Genomic DNA, 25,361 nt, shown 5'->3' on the forward strand with positions numbered 1-25,361 from the left:
TTGGACATTGCTAATGTACTGCTTTCACGATTGAGCCAAAGAAAGTTAGGAGAGATTTTCAGTGTATAACAAATTTCTTAAATTTCAGTCTGTTTCAAACACAAAGAAGATACACTATGGACTATTTTTATGATGTCACATTTACAATGTGTTTGTGTCCTTTTTTCAAGGTTAAAAACCTCGATCCCAATTCATTGCAACTGAATGACTAAAACCAGACATAATATTTACTTTCGTCTCATGGAAGAAAAAGGTCATATGTTTTGAATATAATGAGGATGAGTAAATAATAACAAAAGTTTCTTTTTTGGATGAACTTTTCCTACAAAGTAGGGTTTCTCAAACTGGTGTTCATGAGGGAACTACAGGAGGTTTAATTATTAATTAAATCATGAGATAAATAAGAGCTGAGATAAATAATTGTAAAATCAAAACAAAGTAAAATTTTTACTAAACAATAATTAATTTTTATTTGTATAACTGCATGACCATTAACCGAGAACTGTGAACATACAATTGTGTCATTAAATTATTCAAATATTAACTTAAAATCTCAGGGGGTATTCAAGTAAATATTTTAGTTCAAGGGGTTCGGCAAAAAAAAAAAATTGAGTTTGGGAATTCCTGCTTTAATGGTTCTTTAAAAAACAAAAAATTCAAAGAGATCAAAGAAAATCAAAGAGAAAAAGAAAGAGTGGAGAAAGCAAGGAGCAAGATATGGATACTGAGAGACAAATCACAAGATGGGTCTTAATAACATATTTTAGCTTTGTTCACCCTCTGCAATTGTTCTCAGTAATCATAACCAGCCATGAGATGATCACACACAAGTTGGAGAGTTGGAGATGAAGCCAGTGATAAGAATGACTATTCCTGTCCTCTTTTTTAACCTTTCTCCAATGTCTGATCCATGAATCGGCACCACCTGCATTCATCATGCTGGCTTTTGACAGACAGCTGACACCACCTCCAGCCTGCTCACCAGTCACCCAACCAAAGATTGATTTTGTCCCTCTTCAGGCTGCATGATCGACATCCACAGAAGGGGGGTTCACATAACAAGACAAGCCCAGGTAGGGTGCCGCGAAGCAGAGCAGAGTGAAGACAATGCAGCCCTGGAGACTGTACAGATGAATTTAATCACACAGGATTTTGCACAAAGTTAACAGAATGTGGCTTCACACATTTATACAGCATACAAATAACATTCTGACAACTACTAAACTTTCTCTGTCAACTCTCATGTTTTTTTTCCTCATTACACACTCGTACCCACAACAAGAATCTCCATTCATATGCTCCATTTGTTTCAAATCATTGGGTCCCAAAGGCATCGGGAGACAATGGCGTTTGGGCCGTCCTCAGAGGAATCTGGGTAAGGGGTATGCAGACAACCCACACAGCGCTAACAGAAATTCTCCCTAAATCTGCCTCATTGCTGACAACAATAACCGCTCCAGCAGGACCTTTTCTCAGACTCCTACAAAGTCAATTGTTGACAGGAAAGCTAAATATTTTTCAAAGGAACCCAAGACTTATGGAAAATAAGAGCTGATACTTTGAAAACCTGTTTAAAAATGCCTACGTACAGTGACAGATAGAGGTGCAGAGGAGGAAAACTGTATGGAGAATCAGTGTATGACATCTCTGGAAAATGTTCATGCTCGGATGTTGCGCTTTTATGTCTCAGGAGACTTAAAGGGATACTCCACCCCAAAATGAAAATGTTGTCATTAATCACTTACCCCCATGTCGTTCCAAACCCGTAAAAGCTTTGTTCGTCTTCGGACCACAATTTAAGATATTTTGGATGAAAACCGGGAGGCCTGTGACTGTCCCATAGACTGCCAAGTAAGTAACACTTTCAAGGTCCAGGAAAGTATGAAAGACATAGTCAGAATAGTCCATCTGCCATCAGTGGTTCAACAGTAGCATTATGAAGCGACGAGAATACTTTTTGTAAGCGAAGAAAACAAAAATAAGGACTTTATTCAATAATTTCATTGTCAACAGTCTCCTCTGTGTCTCTACATATCACCGTATGCTGCATATGCTCTTCTGTATCAGCCACACCACAAGGATGCGCTGTTTCTATGTGTATTTAGCTTTAATTGAAAGAAAACAGTGCATACCTGTGGCGGGGATTGTTGAATAAAGTCGTTATTTTTGTTTTCTTCCCTTACAAAAAGTATTCTTGTCGCTTCATAACATTACGGTTGAACCACTGATGGCAGATGGAGTATTCTGATGATGTCTTTCATACTTTTCTGGTACTTGACAGTGTTAATTACTTGGCAGTCTATGGGACAGTCAAAGGCCTCCCGGTTTTCATCCAAAATATCTTAAATTGTGACCCGAAGACGAACGAAGCTTTTACGAGTTTGGAACGACATGGGAGTAAGTGATTAATGACAAAATTTTTATTTTGGGGTGGAGTATCCCTTTAATCAGGTATATTACATATAAAGATTGTCTCAGACATTTCTCCTAAAGCTAAGAACTGTAAATATATACAGTATAACAGAGTACTGTAAATATATGCAATATAACAGAGTTATAAAACTTAATATGGGTAACAAAACTAAATAATTTTGACAAGTTTGTGGCATTACCTTTTTAGATGCTTTAGACTAGACGTGCTACATCTCTCATTGGTATTTAAGAGAAACAACTTAGATATTAAAAAAATTATATCTCATGAGAGATTTCTTTCTAAAGTGATGAAGGATAAAACTACAAATAAACAAACTGTACAACACAAACACAATAACTGCTTTTGGTGACTAATGATGCAACACACTACTGCAACACAGAAGAGTCACACACACACATTAAATAACTTTCTTACTAATTGTTATCTGAATTTTTTTTTCCTATCTTTTTTCACAGCTTTAAGAAAAACATTTACTTTTTTTACAAACTAGATTTGCATTTAAAGGCATTTTTTAAATAAGGTTTTGTCAGATTTAGCGAACATTTTTTTATAGCAATTTTGTCCCTGTACAGATTTGAAACACACTCAAACACTGCATCTGAATTCCTGTACTTTTACAACACACATATACAAACACTTGTAAGCAGTGTTTCTGTTCTCTGTGCTCAAGCCTATTATAGTAAAATGGTCCGTAGAGTTCCAACTGAAGCACTAGGGAAAAGATAGTCCAAACACAAGAGGCACGCACTTTGTATGCAGATCTTGATCCAATAAAATCGAATAAAGCCTGAATACAGTGTACAGATGACATAGAGATATTCATGTCAAACAAAAACAACTATATATATATATATATATATATATGTTACTCAGTCATGCGTCATGCACTTTTTCTCACCTCTTGTCTCGAGTGTCTTGGCCTCAGCACATGTCTACAGTTGCATATAGCCCCTGTTTCAACACAGGCTTTCTTCTCCAGCGCTCAGCACGCTGGTATTCATGGCCAAGCTAAATGTCTGCAGGCCTCACAGAGCTTTATTCTTGAAGGAGGAGAGCTGAATTTACAATGTGAGTTGAAGATTGACCTGCAGGATGTGCGGGTACAGACTTTGGCGGGGTGAACCAGCAGAACCCGAACGCCACACGTCAGAAGTGATTTAGTGAGGTGGGATACAGACTGTGACTGCATGAAAAGCCTATGTTACACGAGACAGGAGATACATTTTAACTAAAATTTACCAGAGAAGGAACAACAATATATCAATATTACTGCGCATGGTGTAGAAAAGTGGCTTTTTGACCGCAAAATCACTTAAACCGAGTCTGAGAATGAGGGTTTTGGAGATTTATTGTATTATAGCATTTGGCCATGTTTGCTGCTTAATAAATTGGACGCTGTGTGTACGTGGCTTAAGCACAAGTCTTTGTTCAGCCTTATGAGTTCATAGTTTACAAAAGAAGGTCATTTTCATCAGGCAAATGCCAGCCACCTTAATTTTTAAACCCAGCCTCCCAAGGAGCATAAACAGACGATATTCTTGGCTTAGCAATGGAAAAGTCATTTAAACAGAACAAACTCCTAACCAACTGGAGATAGGTTGGTCTAAATCCTCCTAATCCAGGTTCACACATAATACCATTATAAGCCATCCACGTGACACATGTGGCACTTTACCAACATTCAAGCATTTGAGTGTGCTGATGTCTGCTTAAGATATACAGTAAATGCACTTTAAGCTAGAGTTTAGAGTTTAAAAAGGGGTTTAAAAATAATAATAATGAAGAGTTTAAAATCATGAAATTAAAAGTAATATTTCACTCAATCATTTTGAGGCAGATTAGTTGTTTATATATTTAGATAACTACATAGATAATTAAATAATATATAATAGTTAATTAGTTCGATATAAAAGACATTTTTTATATATATAATTAGTTGCCAATCACTTAAAATACCATATAATTTAATCATAGACAATAAATTTGCTGAGAAAATCCAACCACATATCCACATTATGTTGAGGCTAATGAAAGATTACTGTACCATGTAAGGGGTCATGAACTGCCTTTTTTGTACTGTTTTCTGATGTCCACTTATAATGTTATCACGATTTTTACATCAAATTTTTTTGAAGTAATAGGCTATTTTGTATTTTTTGTCAATTTTTGACCCCCTCATCGGAATGCTCTGTTTGAATAGGCATAGTGGATTGTAGAATTGGAAGTAAACGCCCACTGCTATGATTGGCTAACAGTTGTGTATGTTTGATAAACTACAGCCTTCATAGATGGACACTGCTGTGGTTAAAAATGCATAAATACTTCAATCTGTAACAACAGACAAAGCAATAGTGACCACGTAATAAAAACAGCTACACTTGTGTGGTGCAACATTACTATCAATATAATCCAATATAGTCAGCACAGCATTGTCTTTTAGTTTCAATCTTTCTGAAAATCCTGCGTCAAATTGTGCCTTGTTGTAAATGAACCTGCAGTAAAATGAAATGAACAAAGGTGAAGTTCTTATTGACGTGGTCTGGAACTTCATTAAAAATAAAGTTCATCCACTCTTTCTTAATGCTGGGATCAGAAGGAAGGCCATGAAAAGACTGTGTTTATATACAGCGTCCTGTTGTCTTAGGAGCCAACTTTATCATCTGGTTTTTGTGTAGACCTGCATTCATCTCTCTCATTATTTACACTACATGCACAAATCGGTGGGCGGGGCTAAATAGGCAGTGATGTAGAAACACGCGTTGATTCTGTGGAGGCGGGGTTTAGCCACACTATTACATCATAAAGTGGCACATTCCACAACCTGTCATTTTGGAAGACTGGCTTCAATAAAAGTTGTTTTTAGACTAACAAGGAATTTTTGAGTTCTGAAACTTACAGGATGTTTTTATAGTATAATCACGTCTTATATGTCAGATCTATTTTGATTTTAAAATTTGAATTTCTCAGTTTATGATCCCTTTAAAATGTTAATATGTATAATAGAATTCATTTGTAGGAAGTCCACAAAATTGCTGAAAAAACATATATTTAATAAAAATAATACAACTTTATTTTATTTATATTTTATATATTGGTACTGGTACACTATCAAGGCTATCGCCAGAAGAGTGCTGTTGTATATGTGCAAATATGAATGGAAACAAATAAGCCCTAACTAAAATACACATGCAGTAAAATCTTTTCAGTTTCAGGAAAGTAAAAGTTAGTTTACGGCTTCTGTTTTTCGAGTGAAAACATGTTGGTGTCGTAATGACAGATGAATGACAGCAAACCACTGTTGTCTCTCACTCAAGCACACACAAACACTTACACATGTGACCACACACACACACACACACACACACACACACACACAGAGAGATAGTGCTGTAGACGTTAGAGTCTGGGTTGTGTTTGCTAGGATCTGGTTAGGCTTCCCGTTCTGTTTTTTTAGTCCAATGTTACCTATGCTCTGATGAAATGGTCAACATGCCAGGATTTTGAGTAATGATCATTTCTCTCTCACTCACTTATTCCCTTCAAACCCACCAAATTCAACCATACTATCATATAGGGATTCACAATATATCATGAAATGATATAGGATACTTATTTGACCACTAGTATAAAATTGATGTCTAATGTAGTAAAATAATAATAATAATAATAATAATAATAACAGTGCACAAAATAATGTTATTTTTCTTGCCTTGCTTCCAAATACTGCAAGACAAGTCATAATTTTCTCTCTATGCACAGCTCTTCTTATCCAGAAAGTTAAAATAACTCTAGCTTCTATTTTGGAAGAGCTGTTTCTATCTTCTCTTGTCTGCCAGATGAGCTGAGGATTGTGTAAGCACTTGTAAGGCATGTTGTGGACTACTATTTGTCAAGTGTGCTAAGTGTAGGTGCAGTCTCCCTTATCTCTCACACCTCTATAGGGACAGGTTATTTACACTAATCAAGACAAGACAAGGGCTGGCATGAGATTGTATCAGTATGTCCATTCCTCCATGAAATATTTCTTGAGGCTACATTCTAATGGAAAACCAACTATTTATATTAGGACAAGCTACAATTCAACAAGTTTGGGATCAGTAATGTTTTGAAATGTTTTTTGACAGAGGTCTCTAATTCTCCAATTATTTAAAATGCAGTAAAAACAGTAATATAATTTGTGAACTATTATTATAATTTAAAATAACAGTTTTTTAAATGTCACATTTGATTAATTTAACGTGTCCTTGCTGAAAAAAAAAAATAATAATAATATAAAAAAAATACTGTCCCCAAAATTTGGACACTTTAGGGTCTACACGGGCTAAAGAGGAAACACAGATGGTGATCCACAATGTAGAAAGCACAAAACCTACCCGCAGAGAACATATAAGCCTGAAAAACATGTAAATCAGCCCTTTATGACAGTTAAGGTAAACAAAGAGATAGACAGGTGTCAGTGAAAGGCCTATCGTATTTCCCTTTTTTCCCCTTGAGGTTTCAGATTCCCTGCTGGCTCTGGGAATCTTGGGCTTCAAGTCCCACTAACATGGGGGCATGGGGTGGGGGGGTCCTTTGATGAGCACCCCCTCATTAAACCCCTCCCCTCATCGGTCTACAGATTCATGTCATGCCAATCAAGCAGCACAGCAAGGTTCAGAGTTATTCCCAAGTTAGCTAAAGGAAAAGCAGGGTGCCTCTTCTCCATACCTTGCCACTGGATGATCAAGAGTGGGAAGAGCAGCCTCACTCCCCTTCTTTATTGATTTTTCTTGCTTTATATAAAGAATCCGCATTCATGTCTTGCCCTTTCTCCATTTTATAACTTCCTGTCTACATGGGAAACCCTAATTTCTAGTTGTGCCTACTTGTTTTTTAAGTACAATACTCCTTCGTGGCAGTGCACCAAGTGGATTTTGCAATGAACAAAGAAAAAGGGTTCGGTTTCAACGGACTATGGCAATTTATAATTTGTATTATCTTTCTAATGCCTGGCCATTAATAAAACATCTTCACCCCCTCCCCTTCCTCCTTCTCCTGTAGTTTTGTTCCCCGTCACCCTGTTTTTTTTCCCTCTACTTCCTTCAGAAGCACCCCCTCTGGTCTTTTGTGCCTTTTTCCACTCGAGAGATGCAGCTGCCTTCAATGTTCTGCGAATCTCCATGTTTGCTTTACTTGAAAACACGGCAGTGGTGGAATAATTGAATCCCACGGCTGAAGCCAGGGGATTCAGAGCGCCGCACTTAGTACAGCGTACCTTTCAAATACTTGTACAGTGAGGTGTGAAGCAAACCTCTGACTGAGAGGAAACACACAGTCAGACCTTCTAAATAAATAAACAAATGAATAAATAAATGTAAAAAATTATGAATTTGGACTATTCATCATGCAAAATGTACAGTTGTACAGTTTCAAAAGACTTGTAATAACACAAGCTGTATAAACTGCCATCTACTTTCCTTTCATGGAAAAGAGCAGATCACTCATTCTGCTAAACTTCTCATTTTTTGTGTTTCACAGAAGAAAACAATATGGGACAGCACGAAATGAGAATGAGTAAGGGGTGATGTATTTTTCCATTCCACCGCACTGCTTTTTAATAGTTTTTCTACATAAACATGAGGTACATTGACGTGTTTGACCATTGCTCTCGTGTTGCACATCTTTTGCAGTGTATCACAGCGTTCCAAAGTTCAACTTTTCAAAAACATTTTGTCCCTGTTCCACTGCCCATACACTGCCTTGCATTTTTAACTGCACAACTGCAGTCTATGAGAATGGCACTTAAGTGATGGAAAATTTATTTTGCAGTGGTATAAGGTAGGTAGTTTCCAATCTTTTGAACTAAGTACCAGGAGTCAAATAGAGTAGTACTGACATCTGGCCGTTTCATTATTTGAAGTAAAATGCCGCTGCTGCTGTGAAAAAGTAAAATCTTGCCAACTGCAAAACACAAAGTCCCTAAAATCTCTGCTTGATAGAAGAATAGCCCCAAAACTACTCAAATACGGTGTATATTTCCTGTTCAGAGAAAGGCAAAGACACACATGGAAAAGCTGTCTGAGCCTGAGAGATACAAACACACTAAAATAAAAAAGAAACATCGGCAGAAAGAAACATAAGCACTCTCCAAATAAGACCACCAAATAAGATAATAGCATTTTTCTCAGCACCAATTTGTAAAATACTGTACTGTCACTAATTTCCAACCACTTATGTAACAGACACTGATGAATGAAGATTACTGCTATTGCAGGACTAAAACAGTTCCTTTTGTTTCCATTCCAAGTTTGCAACTGATGTCTGCGTCTGTATTTCGTCATATTTCATCTCTTTAAAAAATATGCACAAAGATGAAGTTATCAGTATGCTGATAAGAGCACATCTGTCATGCTCTATTAGTTATGCTTTCCTCATAACATCAAAGTTTTGAGCTTAACAAATTCTTATGATATTAAAAAGGCTTTCAGATGATGCATTTCCTCCTTCAATTCCATTTGTCTTCTTCAGATGTGTGCAGCAAACTGATAGTGGATAGCTTAAAACTAACCAAACTTTTTCTATGCTTTCTTTAAGGCTTAAAAGAACTGTGAATTATGCTTCACATAGATTATTTTTGGCCTTGCTTCTTCAAGAAAAGGTGAAAATGGCTTTACCTTCTGAGAAATATCTCATCTCAAGCTGCGCTGGCCAGAAATCTCAGCCTTGTTATTTTATACTTTGTTTCTGTGTTATTGCATCCTGTTAGTTTTGGAAAATGCTTCAATATAGGTGTAAATCTAAACTGAAAAACAACATCACACACTGAGAAATGCCGAGTAGTGTCCACATCATGCTTAATATCTGTATCACTCAAAGACTTCGAGCTGACTGATACAGAATACAGTATTCAAACCCATGGACACACTTCTAAACGCAGATGTTAAAGCTGAGTGGACAAACTCTGGCAGAGAGCCACACACTCTTACTTGCTTACAGAACCCCTTTGGCCTGGTCTCTGGAAAGGAAAATGGACAATCAATTAGGAGAGAATTGTGGAGCAGCAGCCGGTGTAAAGCCCTTGTGATGCTACAGCTGGGAATATTTTCCACATTTTTTTTTTCAGACTTTTGAGATGCTTGTAGACCAGGAGAGAATGCTTTGTCTTTTTTCTTGTGGAAAAGGAAGGTACATTTCTAGAATACTTTATTCTAAACAGTCAATCACAGTAATCTGCGGTAAAATATTTTTGTTTAATGAACAGTCTAATGTATATTGGTCCTAAGCTGTGCTGGTTTCATGTTTTGTGTACTACTCTCTTTCTTCTAACAATAAAATAATTTCACTTTAAATAAATATATACAATAAATACATACATTTTCTCCAGTTTTCAGTATCATGTGATCCTTCAGAAATCATTCTTATGCTGTGTGCTGATCTTGTGCTCAAGAAACATTTCTGATTATCATCACATTTCTTTGTTTTTTTTCAAGATTCTTAAACAGAAGTTCAAGAGAACAGCATTTATTTAACTTTTCTTCTTTTTTTGCAATATAAGAATATAAGGCACATGACTTTACTGTCTCTTTTATTCAATTTAATGCATTCTAGCTGAATAAAATGATTAAAAACTAATTTTACTGACCCCAAGCGTCAAATGCAATCCTCAGTGGTAGTTGCAGGCAGTGCCTAATAATAATCAAATTATTATTAATAATATTAATATTATACAACAGTGCAACTTCAATACTTACAGCGCTTGCAAAGATTGAGTTTACTACAACAGCATTTACTACAAAAAATTTAATTATTTTAAACAAATGCACTGCGCTTCACTCTGAAAAACGCAGCACATCAGATAACATTAAAATTTGATAATCACACTATACCATATCACATTCTAAGGCATTGTTAGAATTAATAAAAAGTTACCGGCCAACTGGCGAGTAACACTGTTTTATAAACTTTCCAATGCTGATTTTTACTCATATTTGGCGCTTGGTGAGTGTTAATTTTAGACCCTTGTTACAGGTGTTTACCTACACCTATGACGGTAAAACTGGACTACAAGCACTGACATAGGCACCAGTGACTCACAGTCACTCTGTTATTGCATGTATCTCAGCACACCATGAAACTGTTGCTAATTGCTTTCATATTACGAAGCATCAAGGCAATCTTGGGGTCCGTCCAAGACCACCTTCAAGATGAGAAATACTGTGAGTCATGCATGCAACTTCCACTTTGAGGAGAAAATGAAAAACTACAAGCATATGCATGGTTAGTGCTTTTTTTTGGGGTAAAATAAGAGACTCAGACATGAAGCGTTGACAGCAGTAAAAATTGAGAGGGTATTTTATTGGCTTCTGAGAATGGATTAATGTCATAATCTTGGTGAAAGATTCAGTGACCTGCTTCAAGTGTAATATACAATACTAGAGCAGAGTGTTTTCATTTCTCCACAAACCTGAGAAAGCTCCTGTCTAGATATTTTCAGTCAATAGGAAGAAGAGAAAAAAGATTTCTAACCTCCTTGCTTCTTATGATTTTAGTTTTACATATGTATGTTTACTCAAAATAGAGTAGCAATCCAAAAACTTAAACAGAAAAATCATTTATTGCAACACTTGAAGTGCTTCAACTCAATTTAGTCTGTGACCTAAACATAAGGTCATTAGCAACCAATCATAATCCGCCCACACCGAGGCTGTGCTCAGTGAACTGGCATGCTTTCACTGCGAGAGCATGAGTCACGCCCTTCTCCGCTTGTGGATCACCTTCTTTAATGAAGGAGGTCCTCCCCACTGAGGACCTGTTCTCTTGTGACGTGTCCCACATACTAACCATTCTACAAGAGCTGCTGAATAAGAGGTGCACCCCTTCCACACTCAAAGTGTATGTGGCAGCCATTGCGGCGAATCACTTTCATGTGGCTGGCCAATCAGTTAGTAGAAACGACTTAGTCGTTAAGTTTCTGAGGGGAGTTCGGAGATTGAATCTGCCTCGTCTTCATACTGTGCTGACTTGGGACTTATCTATAGTCCACAGGGCCATATGGGGCCCTCCCTCTGAGCCACTCCAATCGGCCTACTTGTGGCCTCTGTCACTTAAGACCGCCCTCTTTTAGGCTCTAACATCCGTCAAGCCAGTGGGTGACCTGCAAGCACTGTCAGTCAGTGCTTCCTGTCTTGAGTTTGGGCCTAACCACTGTAGAGTTGTCCTCAAACTGAGACACGGCTATGTGCTGAAAAAGGGCTCTCCACTCTGTTTAGAGCACAAATCATCACCCTTCTAGCACTCCCCAGTTCAGATTGTGAGCAGTATCCCAATCCACTCTGCCCAGTGCGGGCTCTTAGAGTGTATGTCGAGTACTCTGGTCTGTTTAGACACTCAGAGCAACTCTTTGGGTGCTTCGAAGGCCGCTCTAAAGGGCTGCCGGTTACGAAGCAGAGACTATCTCGCTGGAGAGTGGATGCTATAGCCTTGGCATACTCCTCAGCAGGCTTGCAGTGCCCTAATGGCCTCCTCCTGGGCTTGGTAGCATGATTTCTATTGGTGATATCTTTGTCCACCAACATTCCTATCATCGACATCTAACTTCAACAGGTATAGACTTCGCCTTCTAAATTCAAAATATTTTATAACTTGGATTTTGTCCACTTAATACTACCTACTCCCCTTATAAGTGGAGAGGGTTATGTTATGTAGTCCTCAGCCTAAACAGCTTGGGTCTCATCATTAGCTCATGCTAACAGGAACCCCTTAGTAATGGGGCTTTTGCACTAAATGGTACGGCACGGTACGGTTCGGTACGGTTCACTTTTGTTTTTTTTTCCACTGGGTACAGTACCTGGTACCTGGTACTTTTTTTAGTACCACCTCAGTTGAGGTTCCAAGCGAACTGTACAATTAACAAAATGTGATGTGTAAACTCTGCGAATTACTGATTGGCCGGAGAGAATCGTAACTACCTGCGTAGTTACACTTGTGACATAAACACAACAGAACCGCTAGATTTAAATCAGCACAGCCAGTGATGGATCAAACTCAACTGTTTTGAAAAATTTTTACAACCAAAAAATGGCTGTTTCATTGACTGTTGAAGAAGTACAGACGTATTTAGTGGCACTAAACTGCAGTGGAACATTGCCCGAAAGCATCAGCAACGCAACAGCCCTTACCAAAAAGTAGTATACTTCAAGTTTATTTTATTAAGTATACTTAAGTATAGTTCAAGTATATTTAGACTTTTTGTAAGTATAAGTCAAGTATACTTAAATGTCATTTTAAGTATATTTCTGAGAAGTACATAAAGCCCATTTCTGAGAAGTACATAAAAAGTAAACTAAAAGCATACTTTCCTATTTTTAGTTTAAAAGAAGTATACTAATAGCACACTTGAATAAACTTCTTTTTCGTAAGGGAGGGGAGACCATTCGAAAGGGAAAGCTCCGGTTACAAATGTAACCTCGGTTCCCTGAGATAAGGGAATGAGCATTGCGTAGGCTGCCGTGCTATAAGGCTGCACGTGAATAGATGACTGTCGCTTCAGTCGAAAAGATTCTGATGAAATGGCACTCAGAGCTGGCTTGTATATAGAGGCCAGCTCCTCCCCTTTTGACGAGTTGAAAAAAAACTAAGTGTGCCATAAATATGGCCTAATTGTGCTATATTCAAAATCTTCTTAAACACAAAGCTACAAAATCTCAAATGAAGCACATTTCACTACAAGAAGTAACTGCAGTTGAAGAAACTGGAAATTAAAACATCTACAGCTATCAAGCACTTTCATTTCTCATATTTTTTCCCACTGGCTAGTTGAAGGAAAATACTAACAATAGACTTGTCTTAGCAGTCTCAGTGTTTGGATGTGCTATAAAACAGAAATGAATCAAGCACAATGTGCCTCCCATTTGAAATCGGCAGTCCAGCGGTGCATGTCAGAAATAATAACTCAAAATGTTGGTAATAGGCTTGTTCACCCCATAAAGTGGAGCCAAATTTCACGCTAGGCCACAGATCCTGCTGAAGTTTTGCACATTTAATTATACAACAGAGCAGCATGCATGTAAATGCATGTCCGTATCAGTTTCAATAAATAGCTTCACGCCCATTTAATATGGAATTTTTGTGCAAAATAGCTGTGAATGTTTGAATAGGTGTTTCTCAAAATGTTGAGTCTTGGTGGAATGATCACACACCTCGGAATAATCCACACTTTTATTTGTTAACATTTAATTTTGTGTCCAACTATCTATACAGTATCATAAAAATAAAATTAGGAAGTATATGGAAGGAAAGGCACAAAGAATGTTTAGTAAACATGTTTGATTGATTCAAAAGACACAAACTGACTTGTACTGGTATAAAATGAGTAGAATAATGAAAGCATACACTTTCCTAGCTTCTGCATTACTCACCGCTGCCCCATTCACTTGACCTCATTCCTCTGTTTGGTTAAATAACTCATCTGCCAGTTTCCTAGTCCAGTAAATCTCTTTTGTTGTGAAGTGGGCTGTATATCTAAAACCAGTCACACTCACTCCTGCTTCCTCTCTCTTCATTTCTTTGACCCAGTCGCTTTGCTTTCTTCACTTGTTGAAGTCAAAGTTTGCAGCAGTAAAAGACTGATCAGTCAGGCCAATTAATCAGACAATATTTGGCCATTTTTGAGGTAAACAGTGAACACTGTGAAAAAAAAATAATGTCCATGTATAATGCACATTTTACATTAAAAAAAAATGTTTTCTAACAATATTAAGTGAAATTTAATATATAAATACTTTGTAAATATAATATGTAAATATAATATGTAAAATGTTTTAAATATAATTGTAATTTTGTTTGTCAATTTGCTTTTATGTTCTATTTCTATTATACTTTGGCCATTGGCCACCCTGCACTCTAGGCATTATCATCATGAAATAAAATGACATGATATGACAAAATAATATCAAATAAAATAAAAAGTATGAATCATATGAAAATGAATAAATAAATAACAATATAATATAATCCATCTATCCCTTTTTTTTATTTAAATTAAATTTAAACCTGAATAACGTCTATGTCACAGAGAAACACGGCTTTGCCTTAAAAATGTAGTAAACAGTATAAAGTAGTCCTGGTTTTGAAAAACATCCAAAAGGAAATGAAATAACTGTTAACGTGGAAATATGAAAGAGCTAGTCCAAACAGGTAAACTCAATTTTCCCCTCAATGCCATTTAAGATTCTGATCCGCTTCTGAGATACTCCACTGGGACTGAAGAAGACATTCCTGCTGAATAAAATTTCTATCTAAGTGAGCCTTGATGAGATTCCTCTCTGCCACAGGCAAACACACAGCGAAGCCACATGAGCGTTGCTGTATTTCATAAACATTAAAGATACATGTAGGCTACAGTACACTGTAGTTTGTAAGAGACTATGGTCAGTCCTTGTCATTGTTGAGGAAATTTTATAAAGTAAAGTAATTGTCAGAGGTGATGGATAATCCCTTCAGTCTTAGTATTATCAAGACTTTTATGTTGCTTAAGATATCTGCTTCACAGATCTATGGGGTCAGTCTTTTAGAGCAGTTAAGACAGCAAAGGCTTCATAGTGTTTCCTCTTTGTACACATAGCTGGGCTTAGGTCTCATAGGCCTCTGTGGCCTGTTTGGCTTCCAATCACAAAGCATTGTAGGGAAATTAAGCTTTTTATTTCAGGATTCTATGGTTGGTGCGGCCGGGTAAGTCATTTCTGCTTTGCCACAGAGTAAGAGAGCTGCCTGCATAAAAGAGTTAAAAGGAAAAAGAGATGTGGAGTTAATGGAGGAATACACAAAGCCAACAATTGGGCTAACAGCTCCTCTTAAGAAAATGTAATTTCTTTTATGTTTCCAATTGAAAAAAATATGATTTTTATTGAATATTGATAGAAATTTAAAAACAACTAGAAGGAGTTTTCCTGTAGCGCAGTTGTATGTTTTGTGTGTGTCTGTGTTATGATATAGCATTACAATATAGCAATAAATAATATTTAAGTACACACTTTATCCAAACACCAACTCCATTCATCAACTGATGATTCAACAATCATCTGTTATTTCAATTAAAAACAATTAAATTCAATTTGAAGCTTCAGGTATTTCAAAACCTCTTGAATAAGTTTTTTGTTTTGTTTTAAGAACTTGAATATTGTTCTGTTTTTAGTAAATGGACATCATGGAGCTATAATCCTTCAACACCTCAGATTTTCTCTGCTGGCCTCTAACAAACCTTACCAACATTTAATAGTGCTTTGGCTTTTGTCCTGAAGTAACAGGGCAAACATTGACTTGTGTTTAATTGTGACCCACTGGCATTGACAAGCATACAAAAAACAGAGCCTAAACAAACAAATATTTATTTAAAAGCTCTTTGCTTAACTGCAGCCTGTGGGTAAATGTCTGTAAGAGCGGAGAGGCCTCACTCTGGGTATTCTAATCCCCAGCTACAACACAACAATTTAAAATGCTCAAGAGTTGCTGTCAGTGGATAATATGTTTTTAACACAATCTTCACTACATAAGAGGTTTATAAAAAGAGTGGGACTCTCAAAACAAGACAGCGAGGACCTTTCTGATCGTTTTATTTTGCATGTGAAGCATTATTGTGGCTGGAGTCAGCTTGTTAAACTTAAATCACTTTAACAGAGCTAATCATCACAGTCTTAAGCATTTTTTACCTACAGGATCTACATTTCTAGCTACTTATAGTAATTACCAAACAACAAAGAATCAAAAGTACTCAAAACATACTTAAAAAGCTTATTGGATCTCCTAAAGAGCTAGGCCAGTGTATTTAATAAGATCAGAGGAAGAACGCCAAAAGATTTAGGAATGTTTGAATATTACAAATTAATCCCAAATTAATAATCCGCCTATGAACTGAATGCTGCAATAGGGACATGTTATGCTAACATTGTGCAGTGTCTAAAAACCATAACCATTTGTTTCCTGAGATCTGACTTGCACAGTTTTAACACTCCCAGCCTGTCAACTAGTCCTCAGTGTTCAAGCCAAAGAAGTGCTAGGTACAGTGTATATAGCAAAGAACCAGCATTTGAAAAAGACATGCATAAATCGAACAAAAACCTGATTAGACTGAAACCTCATAGGGAAAACACTGCCAAAGAATCCTTTATAAATGGTTTAATCAGCTGTGAGTACTGTATGTGGGTGCATGAGTGTAGCAGCATTTTCAACACCCAAAGGATGTTTTTCAAAGAAAGCCAAGCTTAGTAACATCCACTTCCATCACTCAATGTACTACTGCAATTTCAGAGACAGATTTTGACAACTAGACCACATTAGACCCCCCCCCCCCCCCAAAAAAAAAAAAAAAAAAATTCCAAGACTGACAGCGAGACCGAATTATGAATGTACAAAGCGCTCCTCAGAGATAGAAACCTGACGCTGTCAAGACCAGCACTGTGTGGTGGAGGAAAAGAGAGAAATCTCCCAGAGGACTGATACTTTGCACATATATTTTCATTTTTAAAGCAAATATCAATCTCCGACTGAACAGGCAGTTAAGATTAGGTATTTATGAGCTCACTGGGAGTGTGGCAGGTACAAAGGCCCAACTGTGGTCGGCAAGAAATTTACCAGTCTTTACGCATTTAGAGTTAGTTTAGTCCTTAATACAGCGAAAACAGGCTTTAGAGCTTTACTTTCCGACACATTTACAGCTAAAATTAAAAAGCCATGTTTCATCATACCCTCTAAAAAGAGAAATGTAGCGTATCCTGGCACAATACATTGGGCAAGCAAGGGAAAGTAATTATTTGATAAGTGTTGGCAGACGTCTGATCGCTTAGATAATCATTGCAGGTCATTTCCTATTATATTCACTGCAGACCTTTTGGCCTGTGATGTATATTACCATTAGAATTTTTCAGGGCAAGTACCAGAAAGATGAAGGTGGAGAAAGGTGGAAAAGACTTATACAAATGTATCCACAAGCCATATAAAGATTGAGATTACTAAATACTGACAAAATTAAACAAATATGACATTGTTGCCAGATGCTGGTATCCACTTTGGATGATAAAAAAAAAAAAAAAAATCAAATGTAATTTGTATTGTTTTAAACAAGCCATACGAACACTGTGAAAACAGCAAATAAGAAAAAAGATGATATTGGTCCAGTTGTATGGATAAATATAATTGAATTAACTAAGCAAACTGCCACCTAGACTATTACAATATACTGCCTTATTCTGATGTCCCTCCATATTTTTTTATCAAGATAACAAGATCTTGATTTTCCCATCCATTTTGGGTGAAAATAAAATAAAAAGTACATAAAAAATAAAGGCATGTAATGTGACAGATATTTGTATAACATAAAAAAAAACATTGCAACAATGTTTCAAAAAGCAGGTTGCAAAAATAAGAACAATGATGTTCTAAATCACTCTGATGTCACTGAAGCTGGATAATGAAACTGAATGGCTATAAACTCAGTCTATAAACCAGTTACTCCACCACAAACCAAAACAGAGAGACACAGACTAAGATCTTTAATCACACCATCACTAAAGACAAGTGAAAATACACAGATCATTCTCTGAGCTCATATCCAAGACCTAAACATCCAGCTCTGACAGAAGAATAAAAGATAGGCTAATAGAGAGAGCAGTTTTAACACTCAAAGTGTTAAAACTGCTGGTAGGCTTTATAATTCTCCCCCCATTCTGTTTAATAAACAAGACAAGCCAAGTTTTTAATCCGGCCAACATTCAGAATTTAGTCATAAAAGATAAAATGCACAGTAACTTCTTGTGTTTGACACCTCATATTTAAAGATTTATAACTCTGCAGAAAGAGCAGGGGGAAAAAATACAACTAGTGATATAATACACACAAGCATCTCACATTTAACAGTGATTTATAAAGTCATCCCAACATAAAGTGAACAGTTCACCAGAGTTGCGTGGGTTTCACAAAATTGGAACATGTTGTTGGATAGGCATTCCTTCAACATCTATGAAGCGTTTTTTTTTTTTTAAAGACGGGAGCCTTGACGCTTGAATACTACTGAAAACCAGATTAAACCAATGAGTTTTACTATGACGAGTCAAATACTCCTTCGTAGACTTTTCTTGGAGGCCAATTGACTTTAGTGTCAATATCCAGTCTGGCAGTATAATGCACTGATAGAGTTCCACCCCAGTGATTTACAATCTACCAACTATTATTAAAACCAAAGACTGGATCACAAAAGCAGTCTGTTTCCATTTTGCCCGCTACTCTCAAAAATATGACACAGCCAGATATATGTAGTGTAGTGTCTATAAAACTCCATCTGAAAAGGTTTACATTTTGTGACAAAATATCCACGGATACTATGTAGAACAGATGGGAAAACTCTATTGCATTTATATCGACAAGGTGAAGTAAGCCACATATTGACAAAAAACTCATCCATCAGGTAAAAGGTCAAACTAACTCGTCAAAACATAAAATGGAGTTCATGTCTCCCATCCTAAAGTACAGACATCCCTGCACAAAGCGGAAAGCGGGAATCTGGAAAGAAATCTATCCAAACCACAGCACCAATGGGCTTAGTCAGTACTTTAAGTTATAAATGAGGAGCAATTGTTAAAATTCCCCTCTGACAACTCAATGCAGAAAACTTTGCATGTCATGAACTACAGACACTCTATAACACTGAAGTCATAGTATCAGAGATATATTACTTGATTTGCTAGCAGGTTGTTGCTTTGTCAGTAAAATTTGTCAAACATGCCGATATACTGTAGTATAATGTAACTTAATCTCACAATTCAACTGAAATATTTTTAGTTGAAGTAATTCATGCTTATATTGAAATCTGATTAGCACTTAATACAAGCTACATTTGTAAATTAAGTTTAACTTTAAGTTAGCTTATTTAAAAATAAATGTCTTCAAGTGTTAACACACACCAGTTATCAGAATTAACTTTAGAAGTGGTATATATGAAGTGGACATAAACATGAAATTGAATAAAATAATCTAATATTTAATATTAACATTTGAATACATATACATCTATCTGTATGCTTATTACTATTAAAAAAAAAAACAATTTGTTAGTATTATAATATGACCTGGAATTAAACCCGTTTATTTTAAAGTGTCCATGTTGCAGTGTATATATGGGTACACTGATAATTATGAACTTCAGGTACTCTATAATTATTCTGCAAACTGCCTGTACTTACAGTACATATACTGTTATTGTTTTAACTATTGCAGTAATCAATAAAAGTAACATACACACGCATAAATACAGAGTTGCTCAAAAGTGTATGGCTACATTCAAGTCAGTCTTTGGTATTTATACTCAAGTCTCATCCTTGTAAACTAGGAAATAATGAAAAGCTCGTAGAATTTAATGTACCTTTTTAAGCCCTTTGCTCAGTATAATTGAATGCTATCTTATGTCAAAGCACTATTATAAGGCAAATGAAGCAGCTCAGACCATAGAAAGAGGCTCCAACTGAGAACTAAAGACTGTTACTCTCTCAATCAGTGCACTTTAAGAGCTTTATTGTCATTCCAATGAATGTTTAGACAGCCCTTTGGCAACATGAGTCAACAGGTAAACAAAAAAACCTGAGGACTACTGAATGAAATGACACCTCTAACTAGTTGTTCAACATGAAGTTTGAGTAAAATGACATAAATAACTTATTTAAATATTAACAAAATGTCAGTTTACATAACAATGTACATATTACAGCCCATATATAAAAACAAGTAAACAACCAATTAATTTAATATTGTACATTTATGATGTAACGTGGGCATTGCACTGTAATTTGTTTTTGTTGAAATATTTTCGACTGCTCAGTACTTCTTACTAGACAGATGAGGCTCAATTTAAATAAAGATATATCTGTAAGTCGATTATGAACACAGTATTGTAAATGCATGACTTCGATCGCCTACCGCAGCTGACTACGAGCAACACGATGATCCGTGTGAAGTTGCGCTGGCATCCGAGCGGCTCTTTCACTGTTCCTCTTCTCATTTCTTCTGCCTGTGAGCGCTCTTACATCCACCGCAAGCTCTTCTCGCAGGTCAGTGTTGTAGCTGGAGGATGCAGAGCTCTTCTGGACTTTACTAATCCTCGGGTGTCCGCAGAGGTGTAATGTTGTAGGCGGACGGTCCTCTGCTCTGCTTTCTCCTTCTCTCGCCCCTCTCTGGAGTTTGACTTTCTTCAGTCCTCTCAAGAAGTTCCCACAAAGTCTCAGGACTTGTGCTGCTTAACGGTGTGCTTGGTGCCACCTGCTGTTTAAATACAGCTGTTTCACCTCCTTTTTTGTTTTATTTTATTTTTTAACAAAAAAACACATATAAGAAAAACAATCAGTAGTGCAATATTTGCTAATTAATTTTTAAGTAACTCAATTTCCCACATAATTTTGTTAGTCTCAAAATGCCTGTTCTGCCTAAACACTATGTCTATTCTTTGTCACAATGAGAATCCCTAAAATTTTTAGCATAAGAAATCCCTCTGAATCACAATCTTTGATAACATTGGACAATAACTATACCACCTTGTTCAAAAACGCATAATTTCAGCATTTCATTTCAAAATCCTTGAAAAGTATGTTGGGAATTATGTTTGTAAACCCAACACAAATTAATTAGGCTACCTTCCATTTTACAATGTTTAGGAATTTTGTTGCATTAGCTCATTTGTGTTGCAACAGACAATGAAAATTAAAGACAGTTATTGTATTTAAAAACAATCCCTAAAAAAGAAGATTAATGATAATAAAAATAATAAATAAATAAGGCCACAGAATAGCTACAGTAATTTTAAAGGAGCTGCACTCTTATATTTTATAATGTTGTAAATATGTACATTTCCAATTAAAGTAAATTACAATTCATTTCTAACACAAATAAATAAAAATTATATTTATATTTTGTATTATATTAATCATTTTAATAAATGTTTAATAATTGCCTTTTACTTTTTAATGTCCATAACTGTCAGTCGATCACTGTTGACTGAATGCCCTTTCTTTCTAATATCCAGACCCAACGTGCTGCTGTTTCAGGTCTATGAAGACCAGACCGAGAATGGTAGCAATTTTACAAGCCTGGGGTTTTGCATCCTGACCTGTTTCTGCTCATTTATGTTATATCAGCGGAGGACAAGAAGAGTATGACATTCCTCTTTTGAAGTGATGGGCTGGGTTGACTCTCCAGACCCAGAGTTTATCCCTCATTTCCTCCAGTGACTTCAGCTCTCTGACACACACAAACAGCAGGCTGCGATCAAAGCCCAGTTAAAGACGCACTCCTGCAGACTCTAATATGAGCTCACATGCTGGGAGGAGATGCTGACTGGTGAGGATGTCCCTGCTGCTTTCATAAGAGCTTTTTGATGGAATGAATTATGAAGGAATGGAAACTAATTTTAAGAAATCAAACACATTACTGTGAGCATGCAATTGCGTAGAAAAGCCGTGAAGATTCATAAAGCAACAGGATTATTTTGTCCAAGCTAAGATTTATAACTTTTTTTCCCTCTCTTCCGTCAAGCATCTCAGTTTTCAAAGAAAAGCTGTACCTTTTCTTCAGTGTGATTGCATCTAATATTAAACATTTGGAAGCCATTATCGGCTGAGCAGCAAAGCAGTTGAAATATTTGTGACATGGGGCTGTTTTTCTTTCCGATGTCTATCTGTTTTATTTTTCCAAAGTAAAATAAGATTATTAAAATTGCAACCATGCACAACGAAACTCATCTAATTGTAATGAGCTGAGGATTGAGGGTTATGCGGGCCGCTTTGAAGGTCCATCCCTTTGGCCGTTCTCCACACACAGCAAATCTATTCAGAATGGACCTTCTGTTCTGTACCTTAAATGGAATAATCTCTGGAGTTACTATAGGGTTTGTAGCTAATGGGATTAAATTCTCTTGAATTATGAATGACAAGCTACTACTGAGCTTCCTACTATTCAAAAACTGAATTGAAGTTACTTGTGTTTTTCCTTTTAATGTCATATTCTTTTTTTCTTATAGGGTTACATGATACTTATATTTTTGTCCTATTATCTATTTTTAAAAAAATGTAATTCATAATTCATACATGCGGTGGCTTAAACATACCATCTATGATGATGAGCATTAATTTCTGAATTAAAATTAATTTGATGTATTTTAAGAACCAACAGTATCAGGGTGATACAACTGTCCTGATTATGTAAAATGTAAAAAAAAAAAATAATATTTAAAAAAAAAATCTTACAAATAATTGGTAGTTTCACACATTTCATTGTTATGATTTTGGTGTAATAATATTTTATTATTAATTTGTAGAAAAATACAAAATGCTAAAATACTATAAAATCTTTACTTGTCAAATTAGTATGAACAATATGCAGGGAAATATAAGGCCTATATTAACTTGGTTGTAGCAGATGACACTTTGTAAAGTCATCTATTTGAAACTTTTCTTGAAAATGGTATGCAAATTTTTCCAAATTCATTGAAAAGCACATGAATAGCACTTCTCTTCTTTTTAATTATTGTCGACACTCTTAAACATCAAGCATTTTTGGTCTAATAATAAAGACGTAGACTTTCAGAGATGATGCATGTATTGTCATGCATTTTCTTCTACCCAAATAAGGGCATTGTTGGTGACATCATTTCTGGTAACTGATGATGTGTGTCTGACAAGACATTTTTGAGTGGAGTTCAAGATGTGCTGTGACTGTGACCTCATTTTCATGAAGATCTGTAAATTATGTCTATTAGATCATTTACATTTAGATCAAAAAAGCCCTTTGAAAATAATCCTTGATCAGAGTCCAAGAATGACAAAGAATCAATGTGCATACTAACATCTAGTGACATTTACATGTGTGCTATTAACAGGCTAAGGCAAAATGAGCAGCAAGTAAAGGTGATATTTACAAAACCCATATAGTATGATAGTGATGGGGCACATAGAGAGGACTTATTTGAAGACTTTGGGTGGATGGGTGGTCTCTCATTAAAGTTTTCCAGTCTTTCAGCCTCTGATAGCAGTTGTATCTGGTACAAGGGGCCATGTTTGATCAAATGGAAATAGGGTCAGCAAGAATTAGACAGCGAGTGACATAGATGTTATTCAAAAGTGTTTGTCTCTGTGTGTGTGTGTGTGTGTGTGTGTGTGTGTGTGTGTGTGTGTGCGTTTCAGGAAGAGGTGGGGTGGAGGGTTCAAAAAGGAAAATGAAAGATGCAAAGAGTGCCAGCATGACCCTGTTGCTGGATTTATTTTGCCTGGCTTTTGGAATTATTGCTCACACCACATGACCTGCTGACAATGATTGCATCTCAGCACATTCCATAAGGCTTTAACCTGGGCCCAATAACATAAACAAAATGGAGCAACAACAGTGTATTGTTGTTAGGTCAATAGGTCATCTCTCTCTGTCTTCTGTGTTATTAGATTCCTATGGTAATTGATATCATAGCATAATAACCTCCGGATAACAGAGTGGAAAAGAATGCAGAAAAGACCAACATGCCACACTGTGTGAGCTAATATTTTGGAATATTAAGGGCTTCTTGGATTAGTCTGTCATGCATCGTCCAGTAAATAACTGGAATGAAAACTTGATGTAGGTTTATTTTCATGGAGTAAACTATGCATGGGGAACTGTGTAAACTTAAAAACAAATAGATTCTTTCTCTGCAGTTGTTGGAAAACAAGCTATGGAAATATGCCACTCCAGACTTAATACAAACTAAAATGTTACATGAGGTAAATGTTGTGTACACACACACACACACACACACACACACGCACACGCACACGCACACGCGCACGTGCACACACACACACACACACACACACACACACACACACACACACACACACACACACACACACAATGTATACATACATGTATGAAGAAATTATGATTTATGAATGATAATGTGGAAAGATTAAAGCAAAGCAGATGTTGAAAGGGGTAAAATAACTTAAGATTTCCAGAATACTTAAATAATTCTACATAATAATAACATATGGAGTATAAAAGGTATTTGCACTGGTTGCAATTTTTTTATTTGACAAGATCTCTTTAGTAGTCTTTATGTCTAAAATTATTTGCATGAGTGACCTTTTCTAAGGGCTTTAGATCTCTTTAAACCTCTAGATTAAATAAAGATGCTGTGGTAGAAATATAAAGAGATTAAAAGAGAATTTCAAAATATAATAACCTGACAGCTAAATACACACTGTTACTGCCATTACCTCATGTAATGACCTCCAATGAAAATAAAACCTGCAAACCATTACTTTCTGTGCAGGACGTTCTTTGTATCTTGCTATGTCAACAAAGGGGGGCTTCTACAATGTGCAAACCTGTTCTTAAAAAATGTCCCACCCATTTATTCATCCAGAGCACAAGCAGGAGACTATTTGAAAGCAGGTGTTTGATGGGTGTCCTGACAGGTAGTAATAAATGGGTTGTAATAAAGCTGAGGTCATTTCTGACAAAGACTGAAGAAATGTTTTGATCATATGTGTATGTGTGTATGCAGGTTTCGAATAGGCTGCTACCTTTATTAAAAAAAAAAAAAAAAAAAAAAAAATAGGCCTATATATATTTTTCAAAATAAAGAGGTTTCTGTTCTCAAGTATATGCACCTGATTTTCCATGTCCCATATTAACTAAATTGAAGGAAATTTCAAACCAAATAGACTGACTGCGAGTTTATGATGACAACACAAGAAATATGTCAACGACAGACTGAAAATGGACAGCAGAAAACTGGTGCAAAGTTATTATCTCTGATGAAGCTCCCTTCTGACTGTTTGGGACATCTGGAAAATCAATTGCTTGGAGAAGAAAAGATGAACGCTACCAGAAATCCTGTGTTGTGCCAACAGTGAAGCATCCTGAGACCATCCATGTGTGGGGT

The 25,361-nt window shown here is 36.2% G+C and overlaps 1 protein-coding gene across 1 annotated transcript in view; it reads right to left on the reverse strand.

The window, feature by feature from the left end:
- Positions 1–20,663, reverse strand: part of ror1 (receptor tyrosine kinase-like orphan receptor 1) — a 107,339-nt gene extending 86,676 nt beyond the window's left edge. Inside the window, exon 1 of the mRNA XM_042758369.1 lies at positions 20,375–20,663. Coding sequence (XP_042614303.1) covers positions 20,375–20,456 — 82 coding nt within the window. The 5' untranslated portion in view covers positions 20,457–20,663. The remainder of the gene's footprint in view (positions 1–20,374) is intronic.
- Positions 20,664–25,361: the final 4,698 nt, after the last annotated feature.

Source organism: Cyprinus carpio, chromosome A6, assembly GCF_018340385.1.
Source record: "Cyprinus carpio isolate SPL01 chromosome A6, ASM1834038v1, whole genome shotgun sequence".
In the NCBI taxonomy this organism is placed as follows: Eukaryota; Metazoa; Chordata; class Actinopteri; order Cypriniformes; family Cyprinidae; genus Cyprinus; species Cyprinus carpio.